General features: G+C 43.5%; 1 protein-coding gene across 1 annotated transcript; it reads left to right on the top strand.

Annotated features, from left to right (window-relative positions):
• Positions 1–2,391: 2,391 nt before the first annotated feature.
• On the top strand, positions 2,392–23,468 carry ADPRHL1 (ADP-ribosylhydrolase like 1). The gene is made up of 7 exons (XM_069004600.1): positions 2,392–2,862; positions 6,726–6,890; positions 11,904–12,029; positions 14,569–14,709; positions 17,711–17,838; positions 21,335–21,467; positions 22,548–23,468. Exons 1-7 carry the CDS (start codon positions 2,649–2,651, stop codon positions 22,703–22,705), a joined length of 1,065 nt encoding a protein of 354 aa, XP_068860701.1. The 5' UTR covers positions 2,392–2,648; the 3' UTR covers positions 22,706–23,468.
• Positions 23,469–24,021: the final 553 nt, after the last annotated feature.

Genomic DNA, 24,021 nt, shown 5'->3' with positions numbered 1-24,021 from the left:
AGTCTTCTTTTAACTTAAAAGGGCTTGTGTGGACACAGTGTCAGCCCAGCTCCATTTGCCAGTTCCTTGGTTCGGAGCAGAGCTCAGCACCTGTAGCGTGCACGGGTGTCCTGGGCCTGGAGACCATCCATGCACATCCCTCTGCTGGAGGAGCAGGAGCAGCCACGTTTGCCAAAGGCTGCTTTCATGTTCTCACCTTGGATTTCAAATGCAGTTGAGCTGAAACAACAGTGTGTTGCCACCAACACAGACAAGCCTTTTCTCTGTTCTGCCTTCCCATTCCTTTCTTTAAGGATTCTCCCTGTCTGAAAGCAGTTGTATGTACACTAGTGAAAAGACACCAAAGCTGCATTTTTATGTGATTTACCAAATAGTTTGGAGCTCTGCTCAGTTTTGGTTTTTTTTCCTGTTGTGAATAGTTACCCATCTTAACAGAGTTACTGTCTTTTGTCTCTGTTTAAGACATGTAGGTATGATATTTTACAAATAATTGTCTGCTTTGTGGGGGAGTTATCAGTGTGTCTAGCCTACCTCTGCCCAGAAGGCTCACAGTAGCTGGAAGTATCACATGAAAAGGAGACCCTGCATAATTAACAAATGAAATAAAAATGTCTTTGCTGCATGTTCTGTTTTACAGAGTTGAAAAATAGAACTTCTCTGCAGTTTTCTCTGGGTTTTTATTATGGCTTTATTCCTAATTTGGGCTGTGTTCCGAGCAGCCGAGTGCGTTGCAACAGAGTGAAGTCCACAGGAGGCAAAAGGGCAGTGCAACTGCCAGCCACATTCAGAAGAAAAAGATAAATGGAAAACTAAGAATAGCTTTGCCCCTTTTCAGGGAGGAACCTTCCATCTGATGAGGCCCTTACTACCTCACCACAGTGCCTCAGCAGGTGATTCCTCCTGTCCTTGCTTTGCAAGTTCAAATTCCCACGTGCCTCCAAACCGTGATGCTATGCAGGCATAGAAAACAGGTGTGTGCCACAGAGGGGTGGATGGACCTGTAACAGAGATGTCAGCGTCAGTGCTTCTGTCTGGTGTGTTCTGTAAGCTGCCCTGGCCTTGGTTTTCCATTTTTAGTGTTTGTTTTCAGACACGTGGAACGTGAGGTAACAGGCAGTGCAGGGGTGACTCTAAGATTACCTCTGTGTTACATAAATGCCCTGGTTGTGGGAGATGATGCTTGTTCCCCCTGCCCCATGCAGGGCAGCGGGGCTGGCATCCACCACTTGTGGCAAGCCAGCCCGGGAGCAGGCTGGCTGTGCCCCTCTGATGCTTGTCCCTGCATATCCTCTGGTCCCTGAGGCATAATTGTCCTCCTTTCTTTGGTTTTTTTGGGGGTTTTTTTGGGTTTTTCGGTGTAGAGCTTTTGCTTTCTAGCAATGATAACACACTCTCGGTGTCCTTTTCAGCTCTTCTGTTAACCAATCCCAATCTTTAAAGCAAGAGTGCACTAACAGAGGCTGCTTTCACCATTTGGGCACTTTATTTCTTCTAATGTAGAATAAGTATGGCAATGCTTCTCTGTGTCCTTTAACTCCATTAAGTACAGAGATATTTCTACACAGGTCAATAACTCAGACTGTGATTAACTTATTGCTTATTAACTTGTTGCTTTGGGTGCTAGGATGGTGCATCCTTTACACTGCTGGCCTTTTCCATCTGGATAGCAATCAGTATTGCCCTCTGAGAAAATCAAAGGAAACAAAGACCTTTCCCCTGGTATCTTTATCAAAATTATAGTCAAGTCAATCAAAGCTTTCTGTTTATCTACCTACATTTATATTTACATTTCTATTTCTATCTGTAAAGTAGTATTAGTTGTTTGTGAGTCTTCAGGATTTTATTAGACTCACAGGATGCCATTTCAATACATCTTTCAAAATAGTTTCCTTCCAGAGTCCAAGTGAGGACTGACCTCATCTTCAGGAGAAAGTCACTCTTTGCCAGGGACTAAGAGGCATGGAATTGAAGTTGGTGTTTTGCTCAGTGTTTACCCAGGGGTGCAGTGAATGAGCAGAACATTCTTGTCCTAGGTGGAACAGAACAAGAAAGCTGCTAACAAAATATCTCCATAGGGCGTAATTAGAAACGGGAGAGGTCATCTGCATTTCACTAGATTTCTTACTCCTTGATCCCTCCTTCTAGTGTGTACAGAGCCTGGAAAACTGCTTTTATAATAGCCTTTACTTCTGGCTGGTCCCTGAGAGGGAGGTTGACTTCAGCATATCAGAAATGGGCAGAAGAAAAAATATTAATTTACAAGTTGTTGAATAAATAAGCACCCCTGTGGAGGCATCTGTTTTTCTGGGTGTAGAGTTACTTTGGCTGGGTAGGGCTAAGGATCTCTTGGCTTGCTTTAAGCTGGGTTGCAGAAACGAGGCTTTTGCAGGTCTGCTCTTACAGCTTCATTGAACAAAGCCCCTGCAAAATCCCTGGGTTATGAAATATTTCCTCTCTGTCGGGTCCCAGACAAGAGATGGCATCTGCAGAGCCAGAAAAGGAAGTCCTTGCCTTATAGAGAGAGCTCTTGGTGTGACACAATGGCTGATATAAAGTGTCGGGGGAGCTGAGTTGAAGGCAAAGGAACAAAGGAAGATCAAGATTCGGTGGCTGTCTCGAGCAAGAGGAAAGTGGAAATTGTCTTGGGGATGGATAAATTTAAGGCTGCGCTTGTTCTGGCTGGAGTAGGGGATGCTCTCGGTTATCGCAATTTCTCCCGAGAAAACAATGCCTTAGGTGCAAAAATCCAGCAGGAGCTGAAGGAAATTGGAGGGCTTGAGAACCTGGTGCTCTCTCCTGACAAGTGGCCAGTAAGTGACAACACGCTCATGCACATGGCTACAGCTGAAGCTGTCATCACAGGTAGGTACGGCGCAAATGGCAAACGCAGTCTGCAGAGGAGCAGAACTGTTGAGCTGCTGCATTTCTTAGAGTGAGCCTGATTGCTGGGGAAGTCATGCGAAAGCATGTCAGAAATGCTGCTTACATGAATGAGAATGTGCATTAGTTTGGCTGTTCCATTACAATCCTGTGACCATCTCACGAACTGGGGGGTCGTCTTGATTTCTGGAGTGTGGAGGGGCTCCTCCTATATTTTCTCTAGAGATATACAGTTGGTTAAAGCTTAGAGACTAAAATATCACATGTAGCATAACAAAAATAATTGCCAAGTAGATTAGCTGTATGCTGGAATACATCAGGGAATAATATAGCCACTAGAGATCCTTCTGTAAAAGATAAGAACTCTTCTGAGTGCATTTTTTGCGTGTTTGTGTCCAGAACTCCAGGCTGGAGTAGAGTTACCTTAGTACCTCTTTCAGGCTAAAAGCACTAGTGCTGTCTCCTCTTTGCTGCCCCGCAGACAAAGGGTTGCATCTGCAAAGCCAGAAAAAAACTATTTGTTTTATTAGGAGAGCTCCATGTCTTTAGTCCAAAAAGTATCCTAACATTCTGTGTTTATAATGAAATCTGTCAGAATAGTGGAAGTTATTAAGATATGTCTTCTAAAATCCCAATGGTTTGAGAGAGAACATTTGTTTTTTCTTAAGGTGGGGGTAGTCTGTTTAAGATAAGACAGTGTTTGTATCGACACCTTACCCATCAAACTAGAGCTTTCTGAGACTGGCAAGATCATAGAAAGTACACCAGAAGACAGTGACCTCTCAGCAGTATTTTGCCTCTTCACAATGATTCAATTTTTTTAATCTCTGTAAAAATATTCCTGATTTTTCTTAAAACTCATAACACTGCATAACTACCAGTAGCAGAAGCTCACAGTGTAGCCAAGTATCCTTCACATCAATGAGATTTCCCTTGTGTGCTAGTGTTTCACTCCTTTATCTGCCTGCTTCCAATCTACTCTAAATTTAGTATGTAGAGATCAGTTGAAGAGTGTGTAGGACACTTCATACTTGGCTATTAGCTAACCAATGGTTTAAGGGGTAGCTAATACACTAAAGATAAGGGCAAGATGTCAGCCTATCAAGAAAAAAGATGACTAGTATATTTCTGAATATAGGCTATGATTAAATACGTATCATATGTTTCTTGCTTACTGAACCCTCTAAAACCATAACTTCTGGGTAATCAAGTCAGCTAGACCAACAGTAAAATAATAATTCTTTTCTTAAATATAGCAGCCTGTAAAATGCTCTAAAGAAAAAAGTTTAAGCTATTGTTTCCATTGGCTGTGTTTATCCTACACTCTTACTTCCCTGTGACCTGATCAGACAAGCATTTTAAAAAGGTGCTTTCATGGGCTGGAGAGGAAACAGCAAGATGGAGTAGGGAATTTTAGTAAGAAATCTTCATTTCACAGCAGCATTGGTGAGTGGGATAAAACAAGTCCTTCTGCCTGCTTCCCACAAGGGAAACAAGAACTGCTCCTGCCCACAGCAGTGGCTCCTCCTGACACAGGGAATGCAAAAAAGCCCCATGGCTTGCCCATGGCCCAGCCTAGGTGCCAAATCACCCATGTCAACAGAGGGGAGCAGAGGAAGGGAAACGTCTGTGAGGCTGAAGGCGTCTGCCACCAGCCCTGGGGACCTGTCCTTACTGCTGTGGAAACAGATTTTAAAGAATATACTGGGTGACTGGAACATTACCAGCAACCCCCCCCCCCCCCAAAAAAAAAAAAAAAAAAAAAAAAAAAAAAAGGAGGGGAAATAAGCAATAAAAATATCTCTGTTGCTCACTGCCCTGCTCCCTGCACATCCTGTTTGCCTGGCTGGCTGCCTGCTGGCCACAGCATTCCCCGGATGCTCACCTGCGGGCAATTGCGGGATATTTGTAGGCTGGGACAAACATGCCCACGGCTTAAAGTCAGGCAGTCCCGTTGTCATTGTCAGGGCACTGCCCTCGGGGGAGCTCCCAGCCTGAGGCAGCAGCCAAGCGTGAGGTGCAGGCTTGTGTTAAAGACAAATGCAGTTCCAACCTGGGGAGGGGATTCTGGCCAGCACTTTGGCGGCTGCATGGAGAGCATCCCACGAGGGGCATGGCCACAAGCAACCGGGGCTGTGGGCACTGCTGCAGACTGAGCTGGTGCTCCCCAAATCCACCATGTGCCCTGACTGAAAGGTTGATCTGACAATGAAGGATAGGCAAAACATCTGCTTCCAGGAAGAATCTGTCTTATAAGGGAGGAACAAGGACACAGCATCATCAAACCCAGGGACACTATCCCTGTAATGACAAAAGCCTTTTCCTCTCTTACCTACACATGGGTTTAAAAAAAATAAGAGTTCATTTCTAAAGAAAGAACCTGTCCTATTGATGGCTGAGACAGCAATCTGGCTCCAGGCATGGGAACCATGGTGGGCTTGAACAGCCTGGAGGTGCTGGACCACAGCAACTCTGGCTCTGGGGACAAGGTTTCTGGAGGAACTGCCAGGCAATAAACCCTGCTCTGGCTCCCATCCGGATAAACTGTGACACCTGACTCCTAAATCTGGAAAGAACTGGCAGCTTGAAAGTGTCTTGTTTCTTTTGGTTTACATGTGGGATGGCCAGTATAACTGGTAGGGTATTATTTTATGTGAAAGAAGATGAATGTTTGACCCTTCATCTTCTCTTTTGCCTGCCTCCATAACTGGTACTTCAGAATGTCTCTGGCTTCTGGGACTCCAAACTTTCTCTTAAGTTAAACCGTGGATTTCCAGAATTCACTCTCTCTGACAAAATGAAGATGTTTTTAGAAGAACTTCTCCTGTTGTGTCTTTCAACCTGTGCAACTAACCAAGTACTAAATGCAGTTTCTCTAAGTATGTAGAAAATATGTAAGTGGATAAATCCCTTTGGCCTCTGTTTCCACTGATTACACAGTTGTAATAGATGCCAGTGGAAGGTTTTCCTTAACAAGAGTAAAAGGTAGGACTCTTCAAGACCAACAACAGACAACACCAGCCGAGAGAAGCAGCAATACTGAAGAAACAGTATATGTTTAACAGGGGGAAGGTTCCTCCTTAGACAAGACTGTAGGACTTGGTAAAAATAATCTATAAACAGATATTGTTAGTGAACTTATTACATTAGAGAAATTTATGTGCTGGAATGTGTCTTCAGGCAGTAGGGATTTACGACTCTTACTGATTTTTGTAATATTTTTTATAAAAGCTCACTGTTAATGATATTATAAGATATTTGGATCCCTGCATATAAGGCCTACAAATTTTAGACAAAATTTATATGAAATACAGATTTTAAAAAGGGGTTGCTAATTTGCTTTTGTATCTAGTCATACATACTTCTTAAAGTAATTGTGTAATGTGGTAATTAAAAAAAAAAACAGCTTTCATTTTTAGATTGGATTCACATCTGTAAAGGCAGGGGCTGAGCTAGGCATACTTGGCTTTACCCAGACCCCATGGCAGCCACGCTGTCACCAGACAGTTGAACATCTCTGTAGCGACTTCACACCACAGAGCTTAAATGCAGGCCTTCAGCAGCTACTGTGGATTAACAGAATGCTTCATCATTCCAGTGAAGGAATTAAACATGGGAAGAAATGGAGGGAAAGGTGAGAATTGAGAGTCAAGACTATTCTCCCTCCAGCCCATTGTCATGTTGTGTAAAAATGTGTCAACAGTGGCACCAGAAATATGACTTGTTATATTGGAAATGGAAACAGGAGTATTTCTCAAATGCATAGTGAACTTGCTTACATGTTTTCTGTGGTGCTTTGCTCTTCTGCCTTCACACAATAACCTTCTCTTCCCTCCCCTGAGCAGATTACTGGTGTTTAGAAGACCTGTACCGGGAGCTGGTGAAGCGCTACGTGGATGCTGTTGACAAGCTGTCGGGGAGGCGGCCGGACCCCGCCACCATCGAAGGTTGCAGGGAGTTAAAACCAGACAACCACCTTCTCGCTTGGCACACGCCCTTCAATGAAAAGGGTACGGTACTGCTTTCCTTTTAGAGGTCCTGGCTAGAATAATGCATGCTCTCGGTGTTTGTGGCTATATGGAAAGTGTTTCCTTTTCCCCCCTGACATCAAAGGCCACTACCCCTGAAACATTTCCATGTTTGCCTGAGGATGACAAGAGATCTGCCAAGAATTCCTTCTGTAGGGCACTGTGTCCTCTTGTAAGCGAACCCCTCCCTTTTTAACATCTATTTAAAGAGACTTTGTCCTTGGCTCTGTGCCTCAGGGTCCAGATCTTTGTCCTTGAGTTTAGTGGTTAAGAAATATTTTCTGCCATTTTTCATTTAAACGTTTGTAGACTTGGATCTTTTCAGTGATACCAGATCTGAAACAAAATGCCAAGCCTATAAATTGCTCTAAGCACCAACTTGTTCACTGGAGGGAAAGCAGAGACTTTTCTCCATTTGGATGCCCTGCTAACAACTGTGATTGTTTTGTTGACAATCCCTAATATTCGTAGCCTGGTTTACCTACACCTGACCCTCTCTTTCCTTCTCTTTATGATCATTTATGTTTACAATGAATAAAATTTCCACTTCAAGTTAAACAATGCTCATGCAGCTATGTGCATACACATACACATACAGTGCAATTAATCTTGAAAGGCTGTAGAGGCACCCCGTTATCAGAGGGAGACCCAGACAGCCATAAAATGGTGTCAGCTCACACCAGCGTTGGCTGTGTAGGTGTGACACAGCCACTGCAGAGCACACTGGCTCAACACAACTGCATATTGATGCAACACCATGGCAAAGACCCGGTGGCACAGTGCCATGGCTATTTCTGCAGCCAGTTTTCTCTGATGAAAAAAAGCATCTCTCACTTGTCCCCTGCTCCTCGAAACAGCTGCTGGGAGTGATAAGGGTTTACTTTTCCCACCCTGCTATCAGCCAGCCAGATCTGAGAAAGTGCCCCTTTGGCACTTATCACATGTTTTCTGACTGACAGTGGATAAAATTTGGTGAAAATAATCAGGGGAGATGTTGTTGGCCCCAAGTAGCTCTAACAAGCAGTTGAGTATGGCTGTTCCCTGGTCCACTGCAGTGTTGGAGCTATGTCTCTTCTTTCAGCCTTCCTCCTCCCCAGATTTCCATGATGGACTATCTGCTTTGGGGACACTCTGGGCTAGAAGAATCTAAAATTAATTCCTGCCTTGAGAGATCTGGCAGCTAAAAGCCACCTTCTCCATCTGGTCTGACAAATAAGCATCCTGAACATCTCAAGAAGCCTTTTTTTCGCCCTGAGAGCAGAAGAACCAGTGACCTGAATGGAGATGTTCTGTCTACTAGGGGACCAAACACTGCTATGGACCTAATTAACTTTTAATTGAATTTGCACAAAATTCTTCTTGAGGCAAAAACATGCTACAGGCATTGAATGCCTAGCAGTCAGGTTATATTTTAGATAGGCTGGAACCAAAAGTCTGATTTGCTGTGGGCATTCTATCTTATCTTGCTTCCAGCAATAGTTCATGTGCCAGCCTTCATGGACTTATCTTCGGTAATTTTGCATTGCTTATGGATGCTTCTCTGCTCAAATTCTTGTGGGTTTAGTCAGCACACTGAATCCCTAAGTCAAACTGCCCAAGGTGTCTCTGCCACCTCATGTCATGCTCGTTGCCACACTCTTTGCAGAGATACCTGGGTTATGTTAGAGGCTGGTGAGATTCCTGTGACCATCAGAAAACCTGCCCAAGATTGTCTAACACCTTCCATTTTAAGAGCTTGTTTACCATTTACAACATTGATAAGTGCAAGGCTAACATTCTCTCCATTGTTTGCCTTTCTTTGTCTGTCAGTATTTGCTTAAAGTTTTGATGCAGATGAGTTTGCTGTTTCTGAGACATGGTAAAAATGTTTTGACCCATTGCTAAAACTTCAAATTGTTCAGAAGAGAATCATTGATGTTGTAGAACTGGAACTAAAATCTGAGTAAGGTGGTACCCCCTGAGCCAGAGATTTGCTTTTGGAGCCACTGGGAAAGGCCAGTCAAATGCCAAGTCAAATAGCTGGGCTCTACCTGTATCGTGCATATTTCAGGCAGAGACTGCAGCATCCAAGCAGGTCTTTATTTGCAACTGTGGAAGCAACTTCTGGGCTTCCTAGAAGCACTTGAAAACAGTGCCTTTTTGCTGGTGGTATTGTCAGAGGAGCATGAGGGAAACGTGTGAGGGAAAATGCAGAAATTGAGGGGAAAATTGAAGAGAAGGTTAAGCTGCAGATGCACAGGAGATAAAGGTTCTGGGCTCTATGTTTTCATGCAGAATTATCTGTAGTCACAAAAGGCACATCCTCTTCAGAGCTTAGCAGCCATTACCCTAATCTTCATTATTCTACAGGTGTAGAGTGAAGAAAATCACACTGAGGTATGACATACTAAAAAAGAATAATGTAGTGCATGAAGGAAAATGAAAATAACTGGGAAACATGGATAGGTACAGCAAAATTCACTGTCTCCTCCAGGACAGCAACTAGGGGCTTCAAATGAAACTAAGAGGTCATGAGCTCAAAGGAAGCAAAAAAAAAGGACTCCTTCACACACCTACATAAGCTGCATAACTATTTTCCAAAGCCAATTTGCAGATGATGCAGTTCATGCTAGTTCAAAAAAGAGCTGGGCAAATTCACTGAGGGGAAATCCTTCATGGGTTTTTAAGCAGAACGATGAATAGCCAGCTGCCTCCTGGATCAGGGAGACAAACTGTCAGCAGCTTAGTTAGTGCAAAGGGATAGTGCCATTGTACTTCTCTTTTACTCTTTTTTAAGTATCCTCTTCATTGTCAGACATGAGAAGTTGGTTTGACCTTTGGTATCACACATGGAGGACACTCCTTATGTTGTCACATGTGTCACCCATTGCTCAGACTAGTCTCACTGTCCCTTATGTCCTTGGTTCAAATGGTAGACATGAGACATGGGAGTTAACAGCTCCTGAAGCTCTGTCTGGGTTTAATGTTACTCCATGTGATGGAATTTTTTGTTACTAAGTTTACTTTTCTAATACTGCAGAAGGTTTTAATGGAACTTCCCAGACTGTAGGAACGCAATGAAGTGGGAAAGAGAAGCTCCTCCAAAACAGAAGTCAGATTACTCTAGTACATCTTCCACTTTGGACACACTGAGAGATGTTATTTAATTAGCAGCTTTGTGTAGTACAAGAGCTTTCCCTCTTGGATAACCAGCATGGATTGTGTCCTTTGGAGAAACCAGGTTTGCATAGTGAAGATTCTCATCTGCTACTCTACAGCAGCAGATGGTTTCATGAAGAGTTTGGTCTTGCAAGCAGGAGGAGATATTTTCTCCCAGTTGAGTGGTGCCCTGGAAGACTGGTTTTTCTTCCTGGCTCTTCCTTGTGATTTCTGTGTGATATGTGGGACCAGCAGACAGTTTTATCTGCTCCTGGATAGCTGCTCTCAGGGAGAAGAAGAACTCTTCCTAAGAGGGAAATTCAGATATTGCACTTGGAAATGCCAGTAAGTAGCTTATGTTAGTTTGACTCAGGCTTCAGTTTGGCTTGAAGTAGATCTCCCTGCAACCCTCACTACCCCACTTGTATCACACTCATAATCTTAGGACATCGGAGCTGGAGCCACTTGGGATGAGAGTAAACGGCAAGAGGTGTTCCAAAAGAGCCCCTGGTGTTTTGCTCCCACAGCAGACAAAGCCCAGTGGAGCAGCTGAGGGCCCTTCTGCAGATAAGTGACTGAAGGCCATGATCCTGGCTCCTTGGCATCTGCTGCTTCAATTCACTCTGGCCCCTGAGTTGTTCCTACTATGCCATCATACACATGGACATACAGCCTTTCTCCATGCTGCCTGTCTGGGAAAGACAAGGAGATTGGGCTCGTAATGCAGGTTCACACAGGCTAAAATTAGGTAGCGTAAATATGCCCCTTATCTTCCAGGAACCAAATAGAGAAATGCTGATTGCTCTCAGCTATTCCCAAGGTCACTGGGAAGTGTGATTGAGCAAAGACAGTGCTGAAAAATGCCAAGTACTTTGAAAAATCAAAGCCTATCCATCTCAGGGTGGTTGCCTGCAATGAGTTAATGTTTTTTTGGGCATTGGCTCACCAGCTGCAAAGAGGAGATAATCACCTCACTGGTGCCTTGTGAAGATAAGCTCATTAAAACTTCTCTGGGATCCTGATATTACTGTGATAAGTACTGCAGAGAAACTCATTAATAAGTTTAACTCCATTCAATGAAGTGCTTAAAAGTTGAACACCTGGGATCATGCACTCAGTGCTGAGGATTAAAAGAAATTCTGAATTAGCTATTCAATAAATAAATTCTCTGCTGCACAGAGGCAGATGTTCCCAAGACCAAGCTCAGTAAGTGTAGGCTGTAGCACAACAAGCACTAATTTGAGGTTGCATGGGAAACTCCAGTTCTGACATTGCCTAATTTTGTAGGATTTGGTTCTGTAGCCTTTACTTTCTTTTGGACACATTATTTTTGTATGTAGCAGAAACTGGGGAGGCTCTCCAGGATGAAAGGTGCATTAAAACTGAAAGGTGAACTCTGAGGCTCATATAAAGCGTTTTAATTGTGTGCTTACAGCTATAAAATAAGGGCGTGGGGAAAATGTATCTGTTTCTCAAAGTTCTATTTCTAGTGTGGGCACCTGGAGCAAGCAAAACAGCAGTGTCGGCCAAGAATGAGTAAAGATGGGATGAAAATTTGGATCAAACAAGTGCTGTGAGCAAGAGAGCCCACTGCTTTCTGAACCCACTGTGCTCTTCATAGCACTTGATTATATTGGAACATACCTGTAAAACCAGAATGACTATGTAGGAGCAAAATCCCTTGCAAGAAACTTTCAAAACTTGTAACTCATTTTGCATGTTAATTTCCCATTCCCTGAGGAGTTCCCTTCCTACACATGAACTGAATTAATGAAGTGTGCTTGTCTCACATTTTATCAACATATTTGTGTGAGATCAGTCTCCTTTTAAATGCTTGGTGTTATCCTTTCACTTTAGGTTCTGGATTTGGAGCTTCCACGAAAGCCATGTGTTTAGGGATGCGATACTGGAAACCAGAAAGGCTGGAGTCGCTTATTGAAGTGAGCATTGAATGTGGACGAATGACTCATAACCATCCCACAGGTAATGCCCACTCTCTGACATCCCTAAGGCAGATTTGCTCTTCTGCAGGGACTAACATGGCTCCTGTGAACCCCCCTGGTTAAACCACTTCTGCTTTGCGGGCTCCAAGGCCTCAGTTTGGACTTTGCTTGGTTAACACATACATGTGTGTGTTACTTATATAGGCTGATATAGCTGCTTGTATGTTATGCTGACAGCATCCTCAGGTTGTTTTCTTTCCTAAAATCCCAATATGTAAACGCAACCTGCTTTGTTCAAAGCATGTTCATGTTAGTTGCCTGGGTCAAATTTTAGGATTCATGTCTATCTAGATGACTCACTGTTATCATGCAAATTTATGGTTCAGGGGATAACAGCATTTTTCTCTTGGCAGATTTTGTCATATCCAATCACCGTAGGTAAAGGTAGTAAGCCAAAAAAACCTAACTCCACATATTTTAGGATAGAATCTGAAACATTTTCTAAGCAAAACCTAAATAAGCAGATTTAATGTTGTCTTTAATATTCAGGTCTGTCATTTGGATAATTTTATGCTACGTAAACATGTATTCATTCTGTCTGTTTTAAACAGCAATAAATAAAACCATAATGAATGGTGACATGTTCAACACACTCAGTGCTATGAAGCAATCAGAGAAGCCATCAGGATGGCATAAAATTAGGGGAAAAGGGTTCAAAACAAAGCAGAAAATTAAGCTGGTATGTAAAGTCTGTGGTGCATTAGCAGCCATAAGACTGCTGGCAGTCTGTGTGCCTCACGCCAGAAAGGGCTTATGAGACCCAGAAAATGGCAGCAAGGAGGATCCAAGTTGTCAGACACCTTCCATACAATGAGGTATTACATCCAGAAAGAGTTTTCAGCTGGGAAAGAAAAAGTGGCACAGCAGGGAGGCAGGAAGGAGAGGGGTGGAAGGGCCACATGCACCTCACTGCCATCCTGAAAGGTGTCAGTGAAATGCCAGTTGTGATCCTCATAACTCAAAGACTCAGAAAACCCAACCAGTGTGTCAGTCAGGACTGAAACAAGCAGACAAAGGAAATACTTCTCTATGTTATACACAGTGAAGCCGCAGACCTCACTGCTACAGACAGCTGCAAAGTTTACAGATATGCCTGGGTTCAAAGGAGACCAGGCAAAGAGACTATCAAGTCAAATCAATCAAGCTGTGTAATTAAAATGGCCACTAAGCTAGCTTAGTTTCTGGGGACCGGAGAAGCCAAACCACTTAGGCTGACTGTCTTGCAGAGGCAGACACCCTGGCCAGGGTGTGCTTTCTTCCCCAGTGAGGGGCAGCAGGCTGTGTGAGGGCTGCTGGGAGCAGGGGGAGCAGGACAACAGCAACAGCCTGGGCAGTGGGCAGGAGGAGACTTTCAGCCCCTGGAAAACCTTCAGGGCACACCCCAGTCTCTGCTACCCTCTGACTGAGTTGTCCCACTGCCCCCTGCTAGCCCTTTGATTCACTCTAAACCCTCTGCTGCCACCCTCATGGAAAATGTGGCACTCAAGGATCTTTGTGGCATCTGGGATAGATGCTGTCTACCTGACTGAGACTCTTCAGGTTGACTCTACACAGGCTTCTATTCTTTATGAAAACATCTACTGGACTCTAGTTGGATGTGCCTTGGGCCTGACCCACTATTGCAGGTCTTGTGGCAGAGGGAATTAGTAATCACCTCATCTGGACTTGTCACCTCCCAAAATTGGTTTTACCTTCAGCAAAACACACAAAGTTCATGATTGCCTCTATGCAGGAGTGGACGCTTTTGGATCCATGCACTGAGAGAAGCACATGCATCAATACTTTGCTCACCTGGGATTTATTTAAATAACTGACTGGTTTTCTTAAGCTTCTTTTGCACACTGCACCAGGTTAATTTTGTTGCCCTTGACAGAATGCCAAGAGCACAAGCAAATACAAGAAATGAGCCCTACTGTTTCTGGTGTCATGGAAGTGTTGAGTGCCCATCAACAGTTATAATATTTGTAATATTTACAATGTTGAAATATTTGTAACCAAAGTAGAAGACGAGCGTGTTGTTCTTGGACAATTTCTTCTTTCCTCTAAGGGGACGTGGGTTTGTTCCCTTAGAGTCAAATGAGCCAGAAATAGTGTTAGATCTAGCAACCACCACTCTTGGGCTGGATGATGCTGTAAACAAGCTGATACAGCTTGTAATTGAATCACTTTGTACAAGTCAATTATTTCATGTGACTTCAATTAGAAGATTTCAGTATCACATTGGTGGATGATGTTTATTTTTGACCCCTACCTCAATTTCTATCACATTACACCACTGAGAACAGAAGCTCCCTTCCATGTAATGTAAGTCGCAAACCAGTGGGAACCACTCATTAGCCAATAATCTCAACATGCCACAGGTCAGGCTGCAAGCAGGCAGAGGTGGGTTGTGTGCATTTGTTAATCTACCTGACAGCCATGAGGCATTCCACTGGTGATTTTACGAGGAACAACAAGGACAACAAGGATGGTACCAGCACAGATGCACACTGGTAATCCTTGTTATTTGTGAATTCCAGGTTTTCTAGGGTCCCTTTGCACAGCTCTCTTTGTGGCATATGCTATACAAGGGAAACCCCTTGCGCAGTGGGGAAGAGAGATGATGAAGGTTGTGCCGATGGCTGAAGAATACTGTAAGAAGACCATTCGTCACATGGCAGGTACCGAGTTTGAATCAAGAGTTTATTTTCTTAAAGCTATGTTTAGCTGGAAAGGCACTGAAGAAATGTCACTCCCTAGTCTTTCCAGCTTGCTGCTTTCCCCCTTCTCCTCCCTCAACAGGTTGTCCTCCTGCTTTCTCTCTCAGAGAAGTAAGCTTTTTACAGGTGGCGTACCTTCTTCTACCACCAGTTAGTTGCCTGGTGTATTGGTGGCAAAAATACAAAGCAAAATAGCAGTGACCATGCCCTAAGGCACAGTTTTATTTTTAGGGAATCTTCAGAGATTGCTGGCAGGAGGGAGGAAGGAAAATATATTTAGCAGGTTATTAGGAAAAGTGACTGCTGAGATATTAATTATTCAGCTGCCTTCCATCAATTAGTGGAGTTCAACATCATCCAAAAGAAAAAACACTGACACTCCTCATCCTGGCAGGAAAATTGCACCTGCAGGTGCCCCCAACCAAGAGTTAGCTTTTGACCACAACTTCAGGTTTGACTTGTTGCTTTTCTGAACAAATATTTGGGATTCAACCAGTTGTATCCTTGTTTTTAAAAAACTGAGTGTCACACAACTACTACTGTAGTAGTAGTGATACTAATACTGTATTATTGCTATGTATGTGGTCTTTGGGGCAAAGGTACTTTAGCCCCCTCTTGCCTGGGAGCGATGTGTTTGTAACGGTGAGACCTGCCATGGACAGATGAGTATCATTACACTGAAACATCAAGGAAAGAGATTAAGGGACAGCTGCTGAGAAAGATTGAATTCAATAGAAATCTTTACTCAAGAGCACCCAGAAATTAAAACTTCCCCCTGAAGAAAAGCTGCTGCTTTAAAATCTGAAAGGAGCACCAGGAAGGCTTTCTGAAAGACCCCGCGTTTTCGTCTGCGCCTCATTGCACACCAGGATTTTTTTAGCAGAGACCCATGAGGAGCAGGTGCAGGATTAATGTGATCGAGCGTCTCTCTGAGTGGCTTTGCAGCAGGTCCCTGTCACTCCACCCGAGCAGGACCCCTCAGCGTGGAGGTATGCGTGCTGGACTCCTGAGGCATGCCCTCCAGCCAGTGCCCGTATTGTTGAGCTTCATCCTATTTTGGTAGTGGGAAAAGTGTCCTGCATTAAAGTTAAGCTCCTTGGCTGCTGAGATGCACTGCAAAGAAATCCTGCCAGAGTCCTCCAGTTTTAGAAAATCCTATTTTAGCTATATTATCCCCCATGGATAACAAACATGTCACAGAGAGGTCGACTCTACACCCCTCTCTGATATCCAATTGCGATTACTGCCAGATAGTTCCATGGACCTGAATGTGACCACCGTCTCGGCTGGGCTCAAGGGAAGGTGCAGAGCCTTGCTAGGGTTAGTGACATGGGATTCTGATCATGCTACAGGTCCACCCAATAAAAATCTCCTTCAACCACTTGATCCATCTATTTCTGAACCTGTGGAATAATCACACTTTCTTGCTTGTTTAGGTGCTACATAGAAAACATTCATTTTTGGGGCAGTTATGCTTTATTGTCACGGGGGAATTAGGAAAAAAACCACAACCAAACAAAAAACCAACAAAAAAGACAGAAACCTGTCAGGTCACTCACATTCCCAAAAACAATCATAACCAGCTGCTGTAGTGGGTGTTGATAGTTTACATTTGCTCTGCTTACGTTTCTTTTTCTCTAGATTCTGTAGATGCATCTAGATGCTCTCCTTGGCCTCAAGGCTGTGAATGCACTTTCACTCTGTTTTTCTAAACACCTCCCCTTTTTTAGGGATCTGGTGAATGGTTTCTTTGAAATGGGGCCAAACTGGGTCATAGACTCAGAAAAAGGTGGACATTTCCGGGTGTCTCGGGCATGTGGTTGAAGGCTCATTGCTGGCTTGGATTTTTACAAAAAAGCCCCTACTTAAAGGTCTTAATTGCCAAAGAGCATCACCACTGTGGCATTTTAGGAAAAGAAGGAAAATCAGATTGCATCCTTCAGATGAATGGTTTGGTTGTGTGCGCAGCCACTTGCAGCACACACCATTGAGCAGCCAAGCAGGAGAGAGACAAGGAAAAAGTGGGAATGTTAACTTTTATTTTACACCCGTAGTCCCATCCAAAATTGCTAGTTTGCCTGGGCATACTCAGCCATCTGAGCCACTATAACTCCTTATCCCCCTCAACTTGCCAGGCACGGTTTCCCTCAGGCCTCAGTTCTACAGGCAGGTGCATGTGTATGTGCTTAACAGTTCAGTGTGACTGACTTAGGTGCCTTTTTAAGCCTTTTTGAAAAGGGTGAACCAGAGCATTGGGTTGAAAGCAAACTAAATTTAGTAAGTTTATTTACACGTAGAACATTAAGCATGATTAGAGGTCACTTCCCAAAGTGACAGAAAAGAAGGAGAAAGACATATGGTTACTAAAAAAGGCTTATTTCTATAGGCACAGATAGCAGGTATGTGTTATTTATCCCTTTTGCTACATTTGATATGTATTATAATATATGCAAATGGGAATTTTGGGCTCTCCTATCTGTTTTTTCTGAATGATCACACAATAAACCTGATGAAAATAGAACAGAAACACTGGAGAACTTATGTGATTAAAAATTGATAACTGAAGTAGGTGGCAATTTGTATTTAGGACATGGAAGCATTTTTACATATTCTTTAATCATAGTAAAGGAATAAAAACTGACAGAGAATTGATTATTTTCTTTTTGTTGACTCTTATATTTTCCTTGGAGTTCTCTTCAGTAAATTCTTGTAAAATTTCATCTTGATATATCTTAAATGCCATTAAAATAGCACAAAATTCTGAAAGTATTTTTTCATTGCACCCTCTGTTTTCAACTAGATGTCCCATTCCATACATACTTAGTATATATGCAGTATATTACTGTAAAATACATGGGGTTTCATATCAGTCAACACTGTCATTATCCTTAAAATATGTTAAAGGAGAACTGAAAATGTTCTCAAAATGAAATACTACATCATTAATTTCTTTTGCCTTCAGAATATCAGGAGCACTGGTTTTACTTTGAAGCCAAGTGGCAGTTTTATTTGGAGGAGAGAGAAATCAATGAGGAAAATCAGAATCAACCTGTCTTTCCAGCCAACTATGATGCAGAGGAGAGAGAAAAGGTAACTGCAACTTCCAAAACTTTTGGGGAGGGCTCTGAACCAACAGAGGTATTTTCAAAGAGACACACCACTATTTTTCAACTGGTTCTGCTGCCAGAGTAGTCAGGAATTTTTTTTTTTCTGAAATTTCAAAAAAGAAAAAACAGCTCCCATCCTTGGCTCAGGTACATGTTAACTCAAAAAAAGAGCAGTTGCCGCCAGTCCTGGGTTTGCTGCAATGAGAGAAAACGTGCAGAGAGGCAGACTTAATGGTCTGGTACCCAGAGCAGGTACAGGACGTAGGCCATGGCTACCTGAAGGTGGAAAAGGCAAATGTCTTGCCTGGGGCTCTCATTAAAGCCTAAGGAGCTATGGCCAGAGTCCCACAAAAATACCCCCAGGTATTAGAAGCTGGATTTGGTCACATCTAGTGGAGGGTGTCCTGGTCCGTGTCGGGGGATTGGAACTCAATGGCCTTTATGGTCCCTTCAAACACAAACCAGTCTATGATTTTTTGGTTCTTCGAGCAGAAGACAGACATGCCAAGTGATTAATTCTCTGCCAGCTTGGGCTGTGCCAAACTAGTTTTAAGTGTCTTGAGAGATGGTGTTTCACCACATTCCATGAGATACTATTTTATAGTGTACATGATCTTTTCTTTGCTGGTTGTATCTTCTTAACTCGAGAGAAATAATGTGTCTTCTTTCCTGGTGTTTACAGCTATCTGATACATGCTGGCACCTCCCAAAGCTCTCCACTTGGCAGCTAAGCAATAAGTATGTGGTTCTTGTCACCTTTTACTATAAACCAATCTTTTTTTTCCAGACTATTTAAGCATAGTTCTATGCTCAGAAGTCACCTTGTGTATGTTTGGGTGATTATCTGTGCAGTGAAAGGTGCCTATGGAAGTCTGATTGACTGTGGGTAATAAGAAATTGCTCACTCTAAAGAACAGATTCCCTTCCAGATTTATTTTACTAAATCGGTGCCATGAATTTGCTACTAGTTTTATAGTCCTTCTGGTACCACTGGAGTCTTAGCAAAGTTTTAGGAGAGATTAAACCAAAACAGTAATTTTGCATGGTCATTTCAAGAGAGAACTGTATGAATTCCTAATGCAGAAGCAAACTTTACCTTCATTACCCTAGCCCAACTGTTTCGGCCTATTGACTATTTATTTTGATGAACAAGAAAGGAAAAATGGTGCTGGACCCTCAAACCAGCAGGCAGAAATCACAGCCTGGCAGAAGTTGAGACACTTCATCAGTGTGTTAATAGCTATGGAAAGAACAGGCAAGGAGAAGGTAACAACTCTGCCTGCCTTTTTCCCAGGAGTACTCTCTCTTTGCCTTTCGTCCAGACTAGCTGTCCCCTTGTGTTTGGGAGTACAGCCACTCACCTTTCCACGTGCAGTTAATAAAGCACCAGTATCTGGCACAACCCTTGCCAACAGGTCACCATACACATGTTCCTGTTTGGCCAGGTACACCTTTCTGCAGGCACAGTGCCAGCTGTATGTGAAAGTGAAGCCCTCAAATGTGGCTTGGACTGAACCAAGCACGTTTCAAAGGCAATTTCCCTCCCAAAAATGAATCACCCCTTGAAATGCTTTGCAGCAAAGGCCACATTCTCTATAAGCTGGTATATATAATTTTTCAGTGATGCACATTTGGAAGATATTAGATACACGGTGCATGGGCAGACATCGCTCAACATGTGGGATCAGCCTTGATTCTGCAAACAAAACACTTGCCTGGCTCGCTTTCCTGTGATGGACACAATGTGCTACAAAATGAGGGAGGAACCAAACCAAAGATTCAGGACAATTAGACTGTAAGGACCTTGTTTCCTTAAGATGGAATTGCTTAAACCAGCAGTGTGAAAGAACCCAGGAAGCAGGGGGAAAAAAAGAATGGAAAGGGAGTGCTAGCCAGCAGCAGGTCAGCTCCTGAAGGGTGAGGAAGTCAGAGGCAGCTGTAAGTACTGGTGGCAGGGGTTGACAGCAAGGAGGGGATGAGTGAATTACCTCCTGGGCTTGGCAACAGCTCAGTGCCTTCAGCAGGAGAGTGCCTGCTGACACCCATCCAAGTACTAGGTCCTTGCTGGCCTAAGGCAAGTTTGGGCTGGTGCCACAGCACAGCACAGGGCTGCACAAAGGCGCTGGAGCTGAAAGGAGAAGGAAGAAGTTCGGGAAGTGCTGCCTTAGTGCAGCTAAGTGCTGCCAGGTTCAGTCCTAGGACAGCTATCCCCAATGTAAAGCTGTTTCAACACGGCAAGATGACATTAGACGTGTGCAGAGCATCAGGGATGAGGAGGAATAACCGGAGTGACACTTGAGCCGCCTGGCTGCACACCCAGAATAGCCCCTCCGTGCTGAGCCCTCCTGCCTTTGGTAGCATTGCATGTGTGTTCGTGCTGCTCCACTAGCATCCAAACTGCAGCAATAAGGCTGGAAATTTGCATGGGGCAGAGGACAGCATAAAGGCATAAATAATCTTTCTAAATTGTAAAAAAGAAAAAAAAAAAGGAAGCAGCAGAGTGAAGCTGTAGTCAGACTCTGCCTTGTTTGATGTATGTGTAGATAAACCTCAGCCAAGTATGAAATGGCTGAGGTGAAAATGAATAGAGAGAAATGCAAACTCTTCAGACACGTTGCAGAAGCCAAGAGCCAGCCAACCAGCAACAATACAACTTGCCATGATGTAAGGTAAACGTCAGGAAATAAAGCTGCCCATTTCTTAATAGGAAGGTATTTTTTAACTATAAATTTATTAGTGTTGAGATAATTTGGGGATTTGGGGCTGGAGGTACCTGCTCTAGAGAAAATCCAATTTTCCTTTGCAAACCTCACTGTGGGTTTGGAGTTCTTTCTTCTTCCTTCTCCTGGGGAAGAACTGTTTCTTACATTTGCAAATTATTTTCCCTTTTGTTCAACAAGAGCTTTTAGAAGAGGAGAGAAAAGGCTTGGCAAGAAAAAGACAGAGGAAGGGGCTTGAATTAACATAGTCTGAAACTAAGGCCCTAAAGAAATTACTGAATCAGAACATTTTCACCCCCTATGAAAACTTGGCTAATTGAAACATTTGCAAATGTGTGACAAGGGGAGTTGAAAATATTTCCCAGAGGCAGGAAGAGGACTGACAAAGTATGTCCTTACCAATCTTAATTTTTTATATGGTAAGGAATTTCTAGGATGTGAACTTGAAAGCTGTCTTCATCTACTTTTTGGCATTTCTGGCTTGCTTAAACCAGCCTCTTGGCCTGCCAGGAACTGGCTGCATTAAGCTGGAGTGCTGGCTTACACCAGCACTTCGGGCATCACCGGGACTGCTGGAGCTGCCGCCATGGCTCGTCCCACACCACACACAGAGGAGCCGGCAGCACAGCACGGCCCCTGCCGCCCTACCCAGCCCAATGAGCCATTCCCACTTGGCAGGGGAGACTCCAGCCCAGCGTGGCCAAGTGCCCCACGCCTGCAGTTCCAGTACCCTGCCCTGACAGTGCCTCTCTCCTGCAGACGTACAGGCGGTGGAGCTCCGAAGGCCGTGGGGGAAGACGAGGCCACGACGCCCCCATGATCGCGTACGACGCCCTGATGGGCTGCGGCGGGGACTGGACGGAGCTCTGCAACCGCTCCATGTTCCATGGAGGTGAGGGCCCCCTGTGCTTCCCACCCCTGCTCCCTCGCCAGGGCCAGGATAGCGCCTTCCTGGCTGTCAGCTGCCTCTGTTGGCCAATCTGCCATGTTGTCTGTAACATTCTGCCCTCTGGTTTTGTCCTCTAAACCCCATTCTTCTGGCAGCAGCTGCCACACAAGCCATTAATGGCACTTTTCATATGTTGCTCCACCTACATCTCATGGTTCTGCCCGAGGTTCATGAGGAGTAAGTCCAGCAGGCTGGACTTTCTAAAGGGCTGACAGTTCCTGACAGAACACAAGCACCTTTGGCAAAACAACCTTTTAGCTGCATGTACTGAAACTAAATAAGGGAGAAAAATAATATAGCACCCAAACAAGTGCCAGCCAAATAACATCCAGCACTTAGAGGCACACAATTGAGTACTTCTACAGCTTTGTGAGAGAGAACTTTCTTATTAGCAGACACATCTTGCTGCACTTTTGGGAGGGCCAGCATAGCTGGGGTGGGTAGGACTCCAGCCCTGAATCACCCACTCTCTCCTGATGTGGTGTGGGCCCTTTGCAGGGGCTCTGTGTCTCTCACCTGTCCCAACACAGTGGTGAGAGCTCACAGTGCCCCACTGCAGACCCTGGCAAGCACAAACCCACAGGCACTGCATGCACAGAGCACCAGTGCTCCTCAGCAAGACTGGATGTTTTAGAGCCTGCACAGTGCTGTGCTGCGCTGTGAGGAGGGAAGGGACACTCTCCAGTCCAGGATCTTGGTTGTATAGTAGACACCCCAGCAACTATTATTCCCTCCTTTGTTCTTAGCAATGGCTAGCTGCTTGTAAGAGCTGCTGTGCTGGGGTAGATTTTCCCAAAACCAAGTGAGCTCCCAGCCCAGGAGTTCACACCACAGTGGCATCTCCATGTGCTTGCCTTGGCAACACTCTCTTACTTAGGCATCCTCAGCCTTTAGGACTGGCCCAACATGCTCCCACTGCACTCCATCAGTGTGGAATATTCCCTCCTCTGCGCAGCGCAGTTTTTTGGTTGTGTGTGTGAAGGTGACACTAAGAGACCACTGCAACTGTGCTTAAACCTGCAGGGGAAAGCGCGGCTACTGGGTCCATCGCCGGCTGCCTGTTCGGCCTGGTTTACGGCCTGAGCAAGGTGCCCAAGGGCTTGTACCAGGACCTGGAACAAAGGGAGAGGCTCGAGTTCTTGGGCGAGAATCTTTACCGACTATCCATGGAGGAAAAGTAAAGCAGTTTCTGCCATTTTCTCTTTCTATAAAGACTATATGAAACCCTGTAGATATCTGACTGGCATTCATAGAGAAGGAAGTAGCCCTGAGTTAGTCTGAAGAGCTCTATGTACATCGCGTGCAAGTGAACATAGCTGAATTATTAGACCAATTGGAATTATTAGACTGATTAGAATTATTAGACTGATTAGATATATGCGATATTTGTGAGTTTTTTACAGATGTAGGGATTTCTAAATATGAGTGCTGCTTATACCTCAAATGGCAAAAAATAAATAAAACGTCTTTTGACTGATTTCAGTCTAACTCGCTATAATACCACTTCCTAAACAGCTGTTTCCAGTAATTACACATACAAAATTAATTTTCAGAACTAATGCTTTCTTGCAAAACTAATGGTAGTACCCACTTACAGGGATATTCTCTGTATATTTGACAATCCTTTCACCACTGTGTCCCTCCTTGTTCTCAAATCTAATGTGTCTGTGACACTTGTAAACCTAATGTCTCGTGGATTACTTTTAATGAATCACTGATCCCTGTATCAGCACTGTGGTGTAAAGTATTGTTACATTAGAAGCTTCCAGAAAAGGAAAAGCCAACACTAAAAATACCTCCAAGGAACAGCAAAGCATCAGTGTGTCTAAAATTTCTGATCAGTGTGTCTAAAATTTCTGAATTATGTTTTTATTCTTCTTCAGTCTTCAGAACAAAAGTTTCTCTAAAATATAACTGGCTGAAATATTTGTAAATAAATTAATCTTGCACTATTTTCTAAGTATCAGTCTTTATTTTTAGATTGAACAGATTATATGTTCGTGTATCAGTATCAGAATTTTTGGCTGAGGTCTTCCAGCAGTTGTAATAGGTCAACGGTTAGGCTGTGATACATTTCATAAGTCTGAGCACCACAAAAACCCCAAGAAGAAAAGTTACAACTGCTTTACCTTTTTCCTTTTTTTTCCCCTTCCTTTTATTACCTTTTGTTCTTTTTTGCCTTTCCTTGCCTGGCTTCATCTCACCACTCCTCTCAAAGTTCTACTTCAACTTTTTTCTTTTTTCTTTTTTCTTTTTTCTTTTTTCTTTTTTCTTTTTTCTTTTTTCTTTTTTCTTTTTTCTTTTTTCTTTTTTCTTTTTTCTTTTTTCTTTTTTCTTTTTTCTTTTTTCTTTTTTCTTTTTTCTTTTTTTCTTTTTCCTTTTTTCCTTTTTTATTTTTTTCTAATTTAAATTTTTATTACTTCTCGTCCTTTTTTTCAATCTTTTTTCTTTTCTTTCTCTTTGCCTTTCCCTGTGTTTTTTTTTTTTCTTCTTTCCC

Source organism: Aphelocoma coerulescens, chromosome 1 (assembly GCF_041296385.1).
Source record: "Aphelocoma coerulescens isolate FSJ_1873_10779 chromosome 1, UR_Acoe_1.0, whole genome shotgun sequence".
Classification (NCBI taxonomy): domain Eukaryota; kingdom Metazoa; phylum Chordata; class Aves; order Passeriformes; family Corvidae; genus Aphelocoma; species Aphelocoma coerulescens.
Note: the sequence above shows the minus strand (reverse complement) of the source record. Positions and strands in the feature narration are given on the sequence as shown.